The sequence below is a fragment of the Hydra vulgaris genome, chromosome 06 (assembly GCF_038396675.1).
Source record: "Hydra vulgaris chromosome 06, alternate assembly HydraT2T_AEP".
Classification (NCBI taxonomy): Eukaryota; Metazoa; Cnidaria; class Hydrozoa; order Anthoathecata; family Hydridae; genus Hydra; species Hydra vulgaris.
Genome location: NC_088925.1, coordinates 45,825,685 through 45,837,757, shown reverse-complemented (window position 1 = coordinate 45,837,757; position 12,073 = coordinate 45,825,685). Strand labels below are relative to the sequence as shown.

Below are 12,073 nucleotides of genomic sequence, written 5' to 3'. Positions count from 1 at the left end.
AACCCAATCATATGGGTACACACCTTTTCTTAGTAACAAATCTAATTTTTTACTTGAATATAATTTTACCATATTTTTACAATGATCTTTTGTTAAATTCTTTGATAAAGCATCTAAACTAGTAGGCATAAATCTATGACTATCTAAGAAACGGAGTTCACGCTTAATTTCAACTATCTTACCATTTTTAATAAACTCATCAACTTTAATTTCTTTAAAAAAGCTAATATACTTTTTTTCATTGTTTGGTATACAATTCAACTTTCCTCCTGATAATTTCTTTAGAAATAAGTAAGTACTATTTCATAATTTATCTGGTTACGATTCTAAATAAGTCTTTAGAATCGTAACCAGATAAATTATGAAATAGTACTGGTAAGAATTTTGGAATTTTATAATTTGAATTCCAATTTTGATGAGCAGCACCTCTATTTTTTCCAGTAATATGGCAGTGGTAACGTACTTTTTTATTTTCAAGATTTTTCCCACAAATGTGACATGATATTGCTGCATTAAAATCATGCTTGTTTTCATTAGTAAATATAATCCTTTTTGGAAATTTAATCTTGTTATAAATATTCTTAATATCTTTTTCTAAGCTAGCAAAAAAAATTTGTGCAACATCATCAGTTTCATTAGTTGAAGTAAATGTGACTAGACTACTTTGATAAATACTTTCGTCAAAACATTTAATATAATAACAGAATAAACTTAGAATATGTTTTTGATATTGTTTAGTATAAGATTCATTTGGATTTGGTTCACAAGTGTAAATTGGTTTGATAAAACTTTCAAAGTCAGCATATACTACAAACGGAACTCTCATTGATTTTGGTGGTGGAAGTTCAATGCGTACTGAATCATGTATTTCACAATACGGTTTATGATTAGATAATGATTCTTCAGAATTAAACCCAAGTAAACAATTCCTACAATAGTGTGTAGTACATCTATTCTTAGATGTTTACGAAGATAGCAGTCTGCTTAAACTTTTTATTAAACAATAGTGATTAGTTTCACCATTTGAGATTAATAATAAATCTATTAGATGTTTACGTTCATTATTCTTTGAAACACGCAAAATATGAACTTCTGAGTTTTCATAACCAAATACATTAACACTGATATCTTGATTATTCTCAAATTGTGTGATTTGATTTAATGACACTGTAAAATCTATTTTATCCCAATTCATTTTATTAACTTGATATTTAAGCTCCTTATCTATTCTTTCAGGATGATTATCTGTTGGATTTAATGCTCTCGAGATATACCACTTAAAACACTCATTATCTTTATTTTGTATATTAATTATTGCTTTTTTAGTTTCTAAAATTGGATCAAATGGAATGTATGATCTAGCCCTAATAGGATTATACTTAATAATATTTATTTCCATATTTCCAACAGAAATAAACCTCCAACCTGATCCTAACTGTTGAAAAGATGATACTAATTCTAAAATTTTATGCTCAGCGTTTTCATATAATTCATTCAAATCTGTTGTTTCTAATACAACTTGATTATTTGTTCTAAATACACTAGTTGTGGTTATACTTTCTCCTGTTAGAATAGAAGTACGCTCCATTACACAAGTGATAGCTATAAAAACCTTTGAATTTCTATTTTCATTTATTATTTTAATTGCACTTTTTTCATCAGCATTTATGAATGATAAAGCATCATAACTTTTTATTCCTTTAGCTGTAAATTGCTTTGTCACATTTTTAATAGATGATTGATTTAATTTAAATTTTATTGCATTTATTTCTTTATTTCTTTCTTCAACTCTATTTTCAGGTTCAACTTTATTTTGAGGTTCAACTTTATTTCTAACTTCCAATTTATTGTATAAATTTTTGAATGAGTTGACTTTTTAATTGACTTTATTCTTAATTGTATCAGGTACGTATGACACAATCCAATCTGCAATAGAATTAAATTTACTTTTTTCAGCTGATTCTTTTTTTGCTGTCAATGTATTCAATGTATTTTTACAATTGTATTAGGCACATATGACATAAGCCAATTTGTAGATGTATTCACTGTATTTTTAATTCTATCAGGCACATATGACATAAGCCAACCTGTTGTAGATTGCGATGGTCTTTGTTCAATCGGTGTGTTACTAACTGATGTAGATTGCGTTTGTGTGCGCTCAACAGGTGTGTGCGCTAACGCTTCTAATAATTCACTTTTTTTCATTCTATAATAATATTTAATTTTTCGCTCTTTTGCGATTTGTTGTAATTCTGTGACTGTTTTATTTTCCATTTTTATATAGCAAGATTTTTTTTTGAAATTTTCATTTTCTTTAAATGATTTTTCAAAATAAGAAAATCTTGCCGTATTTTTATTATTAAAAATATTTACAAAGCACATGTAAATATTTTTTAAGCATCATTTATTTTTTTATATTTGTTCTGATTTTTAAATACATCCCCATCATCGTATTCTACAATAATAAGTAATATTTCTATATTTTGCAATCTCCTGCTCTTTTGTAATTCTCAATGTTCTATAAATAAAAAGTGTAGGAGTTAAAATTTCTGAAGATGTTATATCTGGAATAGGTTCATCTAGTATATTTTTCATTTTTTAAATGACAAGATTTTATTTTTTTAATTTTTCAGAATTTAATATTTCAATCTTAAATCCATTATCAACTTTTCCATCACGTAATTCAAGATATCTCCATCCATGCTTAGTTTCACGCATAGCACTATATAATGATTTATATATTGTAATTTCTTCTGTCTCCATGTTAGTCAATTTAACAGTGACTGGTTTTTTCTTTATTGTTCTTAATCTTTCATATTTTGGATCTATTTCTTTTTCTTCTTTTTCACGACTTTTTCTAGGTCTCCCAACTGGATTCTACTCATTTACTTCTTTAAATGGATGTATTCTAGGTCTCCCAACTGCTCTTTTCTCATATACTTCCTTAACTTCAGTCGTAATAGATTCTTTATCTAATAACCCATTTTCCATAGCAATCATTAGCAATGTAGCGAAATTGTCAGATGTTTTTGAAATATTATTTTCTTTTAATAAATTTTTTTAACTTTTCTTTGTATATTTCATTCTTTTAATATATAATGAAAAAAATTTAATTAATTTTTAAAAAAATTTAATTTACAAAAAAATTTAATAAACAACATTCGTTTTATTCCCGTTTGATTGAAATTCTATCATTCTATCAGATATTACAACTGCAATAGCTTCAGTATCCGCTGGAACAACTGTATTAGTTGTTGCTTTAATTTTTATATCTATTGTTGATGATTTTAATCTTTCTGATTGTTTACTAACATCAAAAACAAAGAGTGGGTATAAATCTTTATAGTCAGAAGGATTTATATTGCTGTGTGTAATTAATTCATTCATTCCATAAAAATTTTTATTAAACACAGCTGCATCTCTATAAGCTCTTGAAAATTGCTGATTTGGGAATGACAAGTTATAATCAACAGCAGGATATCTTTCTTCATTAAGCATAATGTACATATTTTTCAAGTCGCAATGATCAAATATTGAAGCATTAGCATTTTGGTCTCCATCTTTACTTGTTTGAAATGCAACAATAATGTATCTTGGTTTTTCAGGAGAAAAACCAAGATACATTATTGTTGCATAACTGTTATTCAAGTCTTTACGCTCAATCTCCAAGAAAATGTATTAGATTGTGCAACAGATATAGTATCATACTGACGCGCTCGAAAACTTACTAGAAGTGTCACTTTTGATTCAACAGATTTATAAAGACTAATCCTTTCTACATCTGATGGGATCAAATGTGGTATAAACAATGATATTTTATTAAGATTAACTTTTCCTAAAACTGCAGCAGCAAGCTTAAAAATTGCGTCATCATCACTTTTTCTTACAAGAGTTATTGTATGTTTAAACCCATAAATAACTTTATCGTAAACACAGAATCCAAAAATGTGTCTTAAAGGAATGCAAAATGAAAATGTTCCTTTTGTAGTTGGTTTCTGAATTATGCATGCTTGTCTTAATGCAAACCCTGAGTTATCAGCAAGTACTGCTGTTGTTGCAGTATCTTTAAACCACAATTGATTTAATCCTTGCGCTAATTGAAAGTCATTTGGGTATTTAAGCATTCCTAACATTGTAGTTGCTTGACCTGGGTGATAAACAGTTTCTATATCTTGGTTTGATAATTGGTATGATATTTGACTGAATAAATGCATAATACCATTATTTGTAAGCGTCACTGTATTTGTATTAGCATAAGCTGTTCCATCAGCAAGTTTAACAGGTTGTCCTTCAAATAAGAGATAAGCTTCAGATGGAAGTGTGAACAAATCTTGTTGCTCAATGTTGATTCTTATTCCTCCAGCACTATTTAGATTTGTACGAGGCACTGGCTTATATTCATGGAATTCAAATCTTTCAATTCCATTATCTACAATTGGCATTTCTGCAAAATTTAGTATTTCGGAAGTTCTCGTTTGTTTTTTTTATATACTTATTTATTTTTTTTTTTTTAATTCTTTTTTTACATTTCTTCAATATTTATAAAATTACAAGTTAAGATATAATAATATAAACAATTACAAGTGAGGATTTTTACTATAAATAATAAAAAAAAGAATGCGGAGACTTGTAGAAGACCTTAAGGTCTTGTCGTCGAGAACCGCTGCAAACTCGTTACAAATTTACGTGTTACATATTTTAAAATAAATAAAAAAACTGTATTTAACAATATTAGAAGAAAAACATAATTTAAATAAAAAATAGAAATTTTCAAAAAATTTCTTATTAAAAGTATAAAAGTATATTATCAATAGACAAAATGATTTTCTTAAGTTTCCTTATATAAGAGGTATAAGTCCATTCATGAGAAAAGTCAAAATGTTTCAAAACTATTTTATTCCAAAGAAAGGCTCCTCGGAAAGAAACACAAGATTTACCAAAATTTGTATGCGAAAATTGTAGTCGAATAGAATTATCATTTCGTAGATTGTACTTATTTTTTTCTTTTATTGAAGAAGGGGAATCATTGAAGAAGGGGAATTGTTGGTTTTACATTTATACATAAAACATAAAATATTATAAACGTTTAGCTGATATATATTTAAAATATTCATTTCAAGTAAGAGAGGCCTGGCATGAGTAAAACGGTCTTTGAAGTTTATAAGACGTGCTATGTGTTTCTGTTGACGATGAAGAGGTTCTAGTATACTTTTGTTCACACTACCCCAAGCAATGTTAGCGTAGTTAATATGGCAGTGAATAAAGAAATAATATAATTGAGTTAAAGTATGTTTATTTAAGAAACTTCTTGATTTATATAATATTCCTATAGTTCTAGCAATTTTGTTATTTAGGTTGTTAACGTGGTGTTTCCATTTAAGATTTTCATCAATATAAATGCCTAAAAATTTTGTAATTTTTGTTCGCTTTATTTCAATATTGTCAACAAAAATAAGTGGCGTAATACTTGGAATTAATTTTTTTTTTGAATTTGGGTAAAAAAGCATCCATTTAGTTTTTTCTATATTAATTGATAATTTGTTTGATTTGAACCAGTCAGAGATTTTAATAAGCTCAGTGTTCATATTTTTAAATTATGTTGTTAGATCATTGCTGGTTAAAAAAAGATTAGTGTAATCCGCAAACATAATTGTCATTAAGTTTGAGGCTTTGTAGAGATCATTGATGTATATCAGGAACAGCAATGGGCCTAGTATTGAGCCTTGTGGCACTCCACAAGTTATATTTAATAAATTTGATGATAATGATGAGTCTATTTGAATAAACTGTTTACGATTAGTTAAATAGTTCTTTAGTAATAATAAAGTATTTCCAGTGATTCTATAATGTTCTAGTTTGTTAAAAAGAATTTCATGATCTATAGTATCGAAAGCTTTCGATAGATCTATGAAAATACCTAATGTATGTTGCGATGTTTCAAATGAATCACCAATATTTCTTGTTAGTTGAAGTATTGCATGTTCTGCAGAATTATTTTTTTTAAATCCATATTGGTTATTATATAATATTTTGTTTTCTGATAAGTGATTAAAAATTTTATTACATAATATTCTTTCTAGAATTTTTGAAAAAACTGGGAGAACTGATATTGGGCGATAATGACTGAGGTTTGTAAGTTCTCCTCCTTTGAAAATTGGGGTAACTCTAGCTATTTTGAGTTTGTCGGAAATACTGCTTGGTTTATTGAGCACGTAAAAACCCTAAAGAGAATATTTTTAATTATGTCATATAAACCAATAACAATATTCCCGTTTACATCGTCTGGACCAATTGCTTTATTAGTCTTAAGCATTTTGAAAGCAATCTCAAAATCATCAAAAGATACTTTAAAATTTATTTAGAGAAGATATTTCCATTTTAAAAGTATTATTAGCATAAAAATATTTAAAAAAAGAATTTCTTTTTAAGTTTAAAAATCTCGTGAAAGTAGTTTATTATAAATGACTTTGGCAAACTTACCCTTTGATCGTAGTTCTTTTGCTTCTATAAAAAGTCTCTTTCTTGTTTCACTCGTTTGCTGACTTATTATTAAATATAATAAAAACAAATAAAATAACATTAATTAACAAATATATGCACTAGATAAAAGTAGATTTAACAATTTATCTGATATTAGTTTGATAATCCAAAGAGCAATATATACAATATAAAAAAAATTTTTTTTGATTGACAATTGTTAAAAAACTATATAAAAAAATTAGCAAGTCTACTACGCAAGTCTAATAAGCAAGTCTACTACGCAAGTCTTATAAGCGAGTATACTACGCAAATCGAAGGCCGAGTCCTTTTTTAACTTAAACTTCTATTCTTATAGCATTTTCATTTAATACTTTTTTTACTGATCTTATTGCAGACCCCATCAATATTTTATTTAAATTTTTTTTTTATATCATCTGCATTATTATTTTTAGATCTTTCAGATCCATTATTATTAGATCTTTTAGATCCATTATTAGTCAGATCATTAGATCCAACCAAACTTGAAATTATTTCATCAATTTTTTTATTAATAACAGGTTGTGAAACTAGTTTTGAAGGTGCTTTATCAATTATTTGTTTTCCTTTTTCAACCGCAGCATTTCAAAAAGCTTCTATTGCTGATGTTGAAAGTTCTTTTCCTGCTAATTTAGCAGCAGTTATTGCAGTTTTTCTATATCAGTAGCAGCCATCTTCTTCAACATAGCTGATGATACTCTTGTTACATTTGAAGCTTTTATTCGTTTAAATAAATTTCTTATACTTTCGAATATACCACTTCCTCCAATAGCGTGTTTCTTTATATATCTCTTATTATGAACAACTACCATTTTTTATGTACTATATATTTTTTTTTTATATGCACTGATATATTATAAATTATTTTGTATTGCTTTATACTGTGAACCATCTATTATACCTTGTCTTAATAATTCATCACAAATTGTAACAGCTTCATTTCTTGCTCCAGTGTTACCTGCTTTTCTTGCAGCTATACGTATTTCAAGCATTTCAAATAATGCATCAGGATTACTAGGAAGAATTAAAGTTTTTATGTTTGTTCTTCCTCCAATTCCATTTCCTTTTGATTCACGCTTCTCATTTTACTTTATATCTTTCCAAACAGGGGCTATAATTTCTGTGTATTTTCCGCTACGAGACGACTTTGGTTTGTATGGTATTTCAGTAGTATTTGCATCTGTTTGTATTAATATATCTCGATATTTTTTAAGGTCACCTTCATTATATATTCTCTTATCAGGTTTAAACTTTGTTAACAACTCCCAAAGATCAGGAGTATCATAATATGTTTCATCATCAATAGTTACATCATCACTAATATGTATTGGCTTTTTTCCAATATAAAATATATCCCAAATGTAGTATCTGTAGATTTTTTACTAAAAGCATACATTTTTAGATAACCTGCTGCAATTTTTCATAGCCTCATATCTTTATTTTCTTCATGATAAGGCAATAGTTCTTTAAAATCAGTTATCATTATCTCTCTATTTGCTTCAGGATAAGAATTTGAAAAAGTGAGTGCAAATTTATTAGTTTGATCTTGCAGTTTATTTGTTTTCTTTTATTCCATTTTGACTATCAATTAATGGCTTGTACAATTTTTCTAAGTCTAACTGTAAATTAGTTTCACCCATCTTTTCATATAAGTTATTCCTCTGTATTCTTTTTTTAAGATCTAAGAATTCTTTAACAGTTTGATCTCTTTTTTCAGGATCTTCAATTTTTAGAAATGATATTTTGCTTTTTTTATAAGAAAGATAAAAAAATACAACAAAAATTGTTATTTTGTATTTTATGTTGTATTTTATGTTTTATTTTTTATGTTTTAATAAATTATTTTGTGTTTTGACGTTTACATTTTTACTAAATCTGCTTTTGAGTATATTAATTGCTTCATCTCTTCCTTGTTTAATTAATGATTCTTTAGTTTGTTCATTAAATAATTCTTTTGAATTTGTTCTAATTTGCTCAAGCATAACTTTAAATTTTTAAAGTTTACTAAGTATTAGTTTAAATTCATTGTCATCTATACTTCCATCTACTAAAGCTTTAGAAATGTAGTCACTTATTGTATTTAGTTTTGAATCAGCAAGTACTTTAATCTTTTCATGCTTTTCTGCTTTTAAATTTAAATTTTTATTAACTTGACCTCCTATTAATAATAAAACACCTGCTCCTAATGCTGCACCTTCACATGCAATAGCTACTGGTGTTGCAATTATTGTTGCTAAAAATCCAATTCCAATAGTTCCAAGTACCATATTGCTTGCTAGTAATGAATTATCAATTGCTGAAATTAATTTTTCAGCTCTGTGATACTTTTTACTTAACATTTTTCTCATTTCACTCTCACTCTCTACTTCTTTTTGAATTTCACTAATTGTGTTTAGGCGATATATATGTACACTAATAATCTTATTTTCTTCATCAGGTGCACTTGGAAGATTTGGATATATTTTATTAAAAGTTTTAGTATCATTTGCACTCTATGCATTTGGTATATCTGAATAAATATTATAACACAGCTTTTTGCAATTAAACTCCATTTTAATAAGTAAAAATAATTTTTCAAAAAAATAGTTTTTTTCAAATACTTACAATATTTCCTTTTTTAATCAATAGATCAGAATTATTAACAATATTTATTATAATATCATCAACAGTTTCTGATATTACAGAGTTTTTTAAAGTTAACATTTTTAATTTAAGTTCTTCCTTTAATGAAAATAACGCAACACCTTCATTAACTACTACACCAAACTTTAAAAGAATATATTGATGTGATAGAGATTTTATCGTAATGTCGTGTTGTGCAAATATTTCATATTTTTTCTCAGTTATTAATACTGAAGGGTGTTCCAAATCTCCGGTACTTTAGAATGAAGAAGTATTTTTAGAGGTTCATCTGGTATATATTTGTTTATAAATTTGTGTATTGGTGGATTATTCTTGGCATTTCTTTTTATATACAATATAAAAAAATTTCGAGAAATCACAGAATCATATTCAAAAATGGAATATTAGCAAATGGTGAATTTGGTCCTAATAATAAACCTGATCCTGTTGATGTATATCCATTTCCACTACGTAAGTACAATCCATCACCTACAGAACTTCCTTTATTCCATGGTCTCAAATATAAGTCATTTCCTGCAGGTGTCATTTTAACTCCTTTTCCATTCTTTTTTTAAGTGTACAATACCCCTTCCAGCAATTTTATCAACCATTGCTGATCCAGCTGCTGAATCTACTCCTGTTAATAAGCCTGTTGCAAGTGCTGGAGCAATACTTGATAATAAAAATCTTCCAGCTGTAACAAGTAAAGGTAAAAGTACACCAATAAATCCTCCCTCTATTTGAGAAATGTGAGCTAGTTGTGCTTTACTTAGATTAATTATTAAATCTTTACCTTTTTCATATGCTCTTTTAATTCTATTCAATTGATAATCTGTTACAGCTAATACATGCTCACCATTAAGATCTGAATGTGATAACTTAATACTAGCTCCATAACCATCTTCAATTGCTTTTTTAAGTTTTTTTAATTGTCCTTGTCAAACATTTATTTTAATATTAGTATATTTACTCATTTTTTTATATAATATAAAATAATTTTAAAAGAAATTATTTTACGATTTATTTTAATAATATTTATTATTTTATATGAAACTTCTTTTATATGAAATGTGATAGTTACTTCTTCTCCTCGTAAATTCAAAAAATTTCCATTTTCATCAAGCAGTTTATTTTCCATTTTTGATATTGCTTTTAGTGTTATTGGTAAATAAATTAAGTTATACGGCTCTAGAGCAATTTTATAACCAGGACCTACAGTTGGAAAAAATGAATATATAACTTTATCAGTTCCTCCATTTATATTCGATGATCCTATTATACCACTTGTTACTCGTATACTATTAACATTTAATATGTTTACAATATTAGTTGATATACTGTAGCCTGCTGAATATTTCGCTGTCAAAATCAAAAACAGTTTTAATTGAATTTGAAGTTGTCAAATCAACTTTATAACCAGCTGCAATAGTTAAAGCTGATCTTAATGTACTATTATTTCCTTTAATTGTAATATTTGCAACTCCTGAGCTTGCAGCACCTTTTCCTGTCATAATCAATTGAATATATTTATTTAATTTCAATATATTGAATATATTTCATTAATTTCATAACATCCATCTGGAATGTTTATATCCTTCAAAGTTGATCCATTATTTGCGCTATATCTAAAATTGTTGTTTGAAGAGTTAATATTAGAAAAACTGTAACACGTCTCTAAACTATAGTAACTGTCTCCACTTCTATATTTTCCATAATCATTTTTAGAAGATAGATCTATAATAACAAATCAATGATGCTCTGACCAAGCTTTCTTGCAAAAAGTTTTAAACTCATCTTTTGTCATTTGAAACATAATCATTATAAATGTGATTTAAACTCTTTGAATCTTGTGGAAATAAGCAAATAAAATTTGTATTTTCTCGTATAGTTTGCCTAGATAACATAAAATAGTTTTGTGCAAGATAGAAACAATCTACATTACTATGTCTTCCTCTTATATAAAATTTTTCACACTTATTTTGCTTTGTTAATTGTAAATCATCAAATATCATCAAATTATTCTTATGAATATCAAGATCTTGAGGATCTTCTGCTGTTTTAAAAAACTTACACTCCATATCTGTTTTCTCATTTAAATTTTTTGAAATGTCTTTAATTATAAGCTCAGGGTTCGTATCTAATTTTTCTATTTTGTCTTGTAACTTAAATAGTTCAAGAATAATTTCTTTTGGTAATTTTTTTTTAAAAGGTTGTTTTAATATTTTGTATTCTGGTTGAAAAAGAGACTTTCCAAAAACTTGTAATTTATTATATTCTAACCAACTAAGTCTCAAAAGTAAATTCAATAACAAAGTAGTTTTTCCACAACCCAACTTTCCAATAATAATTCCCCTTATACTCTTAGGTAACAACTTATCATTATTTCTCTTATTGTTATTCGCAATCCATGACAAATCTATGATATCCATTTTTATATATTTATTATTTTCATTTTTGTATATAAAAATGCTATATATCATTTTTTTTCTATATATATAAAAATGTACTGTGTTAGATGTAGAAACAAAACAAATACACTAAACTTACAAAATATTGTGAGTAAAAACAATAGATATGCAACGTGAATTGCAAACGTGAAAAACGTGAAGTGCAAACGTGAAAAAACAATAGATATTGCAACGTAAAAACAATAGATATGCAACGAATATATGCAACTTGGAACTTGCGCTATTTGTGGAATAACAAAATCTTAATTTGTATCATCAAAAACAGGAGGAGATTTAGTGAGTTCGATTAATTCGGCAACAAGTAAAATAAAATTAACATGGGCACAGTTCCCAGGTGAAGTGCATTTACCTGGAATGAACTTTGCAGGACCAGGTACTAATTTAGATGAACGATTAACTTCTACTGACGCATATAAAGAATGGAGTAAACCTGTAGATAGAGTTGATAATGCAGCTTACCATCACGA

General features: G+C 26.9%; 2 protein-coding genes across 2 annotated transcripts; both read right to left on the bottom strand.

The window, feature by feature from the left end:
• Positions 1-3,147: 3,147 nt before the first annotated feature.
• On the bottom strand, positions 3,148-3,624 carry LOC136081433 (uncharacterized). The gene has a single exon (XM_065798746.1). The coding sequence runs from the start codon at positions 3,622-3,624 to the stop codon at positions 3,148-3,150; it is 477 nt and encodes a 158-aa protein (XP_065654818.1).
• A 20-nt stretch (positions 3,625-3,644) lies between these two features.
• On the bottom strand, positions 3,645-4,442 carry LOC136081432 (uncharacterized). The gene has a single exon (XM_065798745.1). The coding sequence runs from the start codon at positions 4,440-4,442 to the stop codon at positions 3,645-3,647; it is 798 nt and encodes a 265-aa protein (XP_065654817.1).
• Between the last annotated feature and the right edge of the window lie 7,631 nt (positions 4,443-12,073).

Coding starts and splice junctions, on each gene's coding strand:
- LOC136081433 (XM_065798746.1), bottom strand. CDS start 3,624: ATGTATCTTGGTTTTTCTCCTGAAAAACCAAGATACATTATTGTTGCA.
- LOC136081432 (XM_065798745.1), bottom strand. CDS start 4,442: ATGCCAATTGTAGATAATGGAATTGAAAGATTTGAATTCCATGAATAT.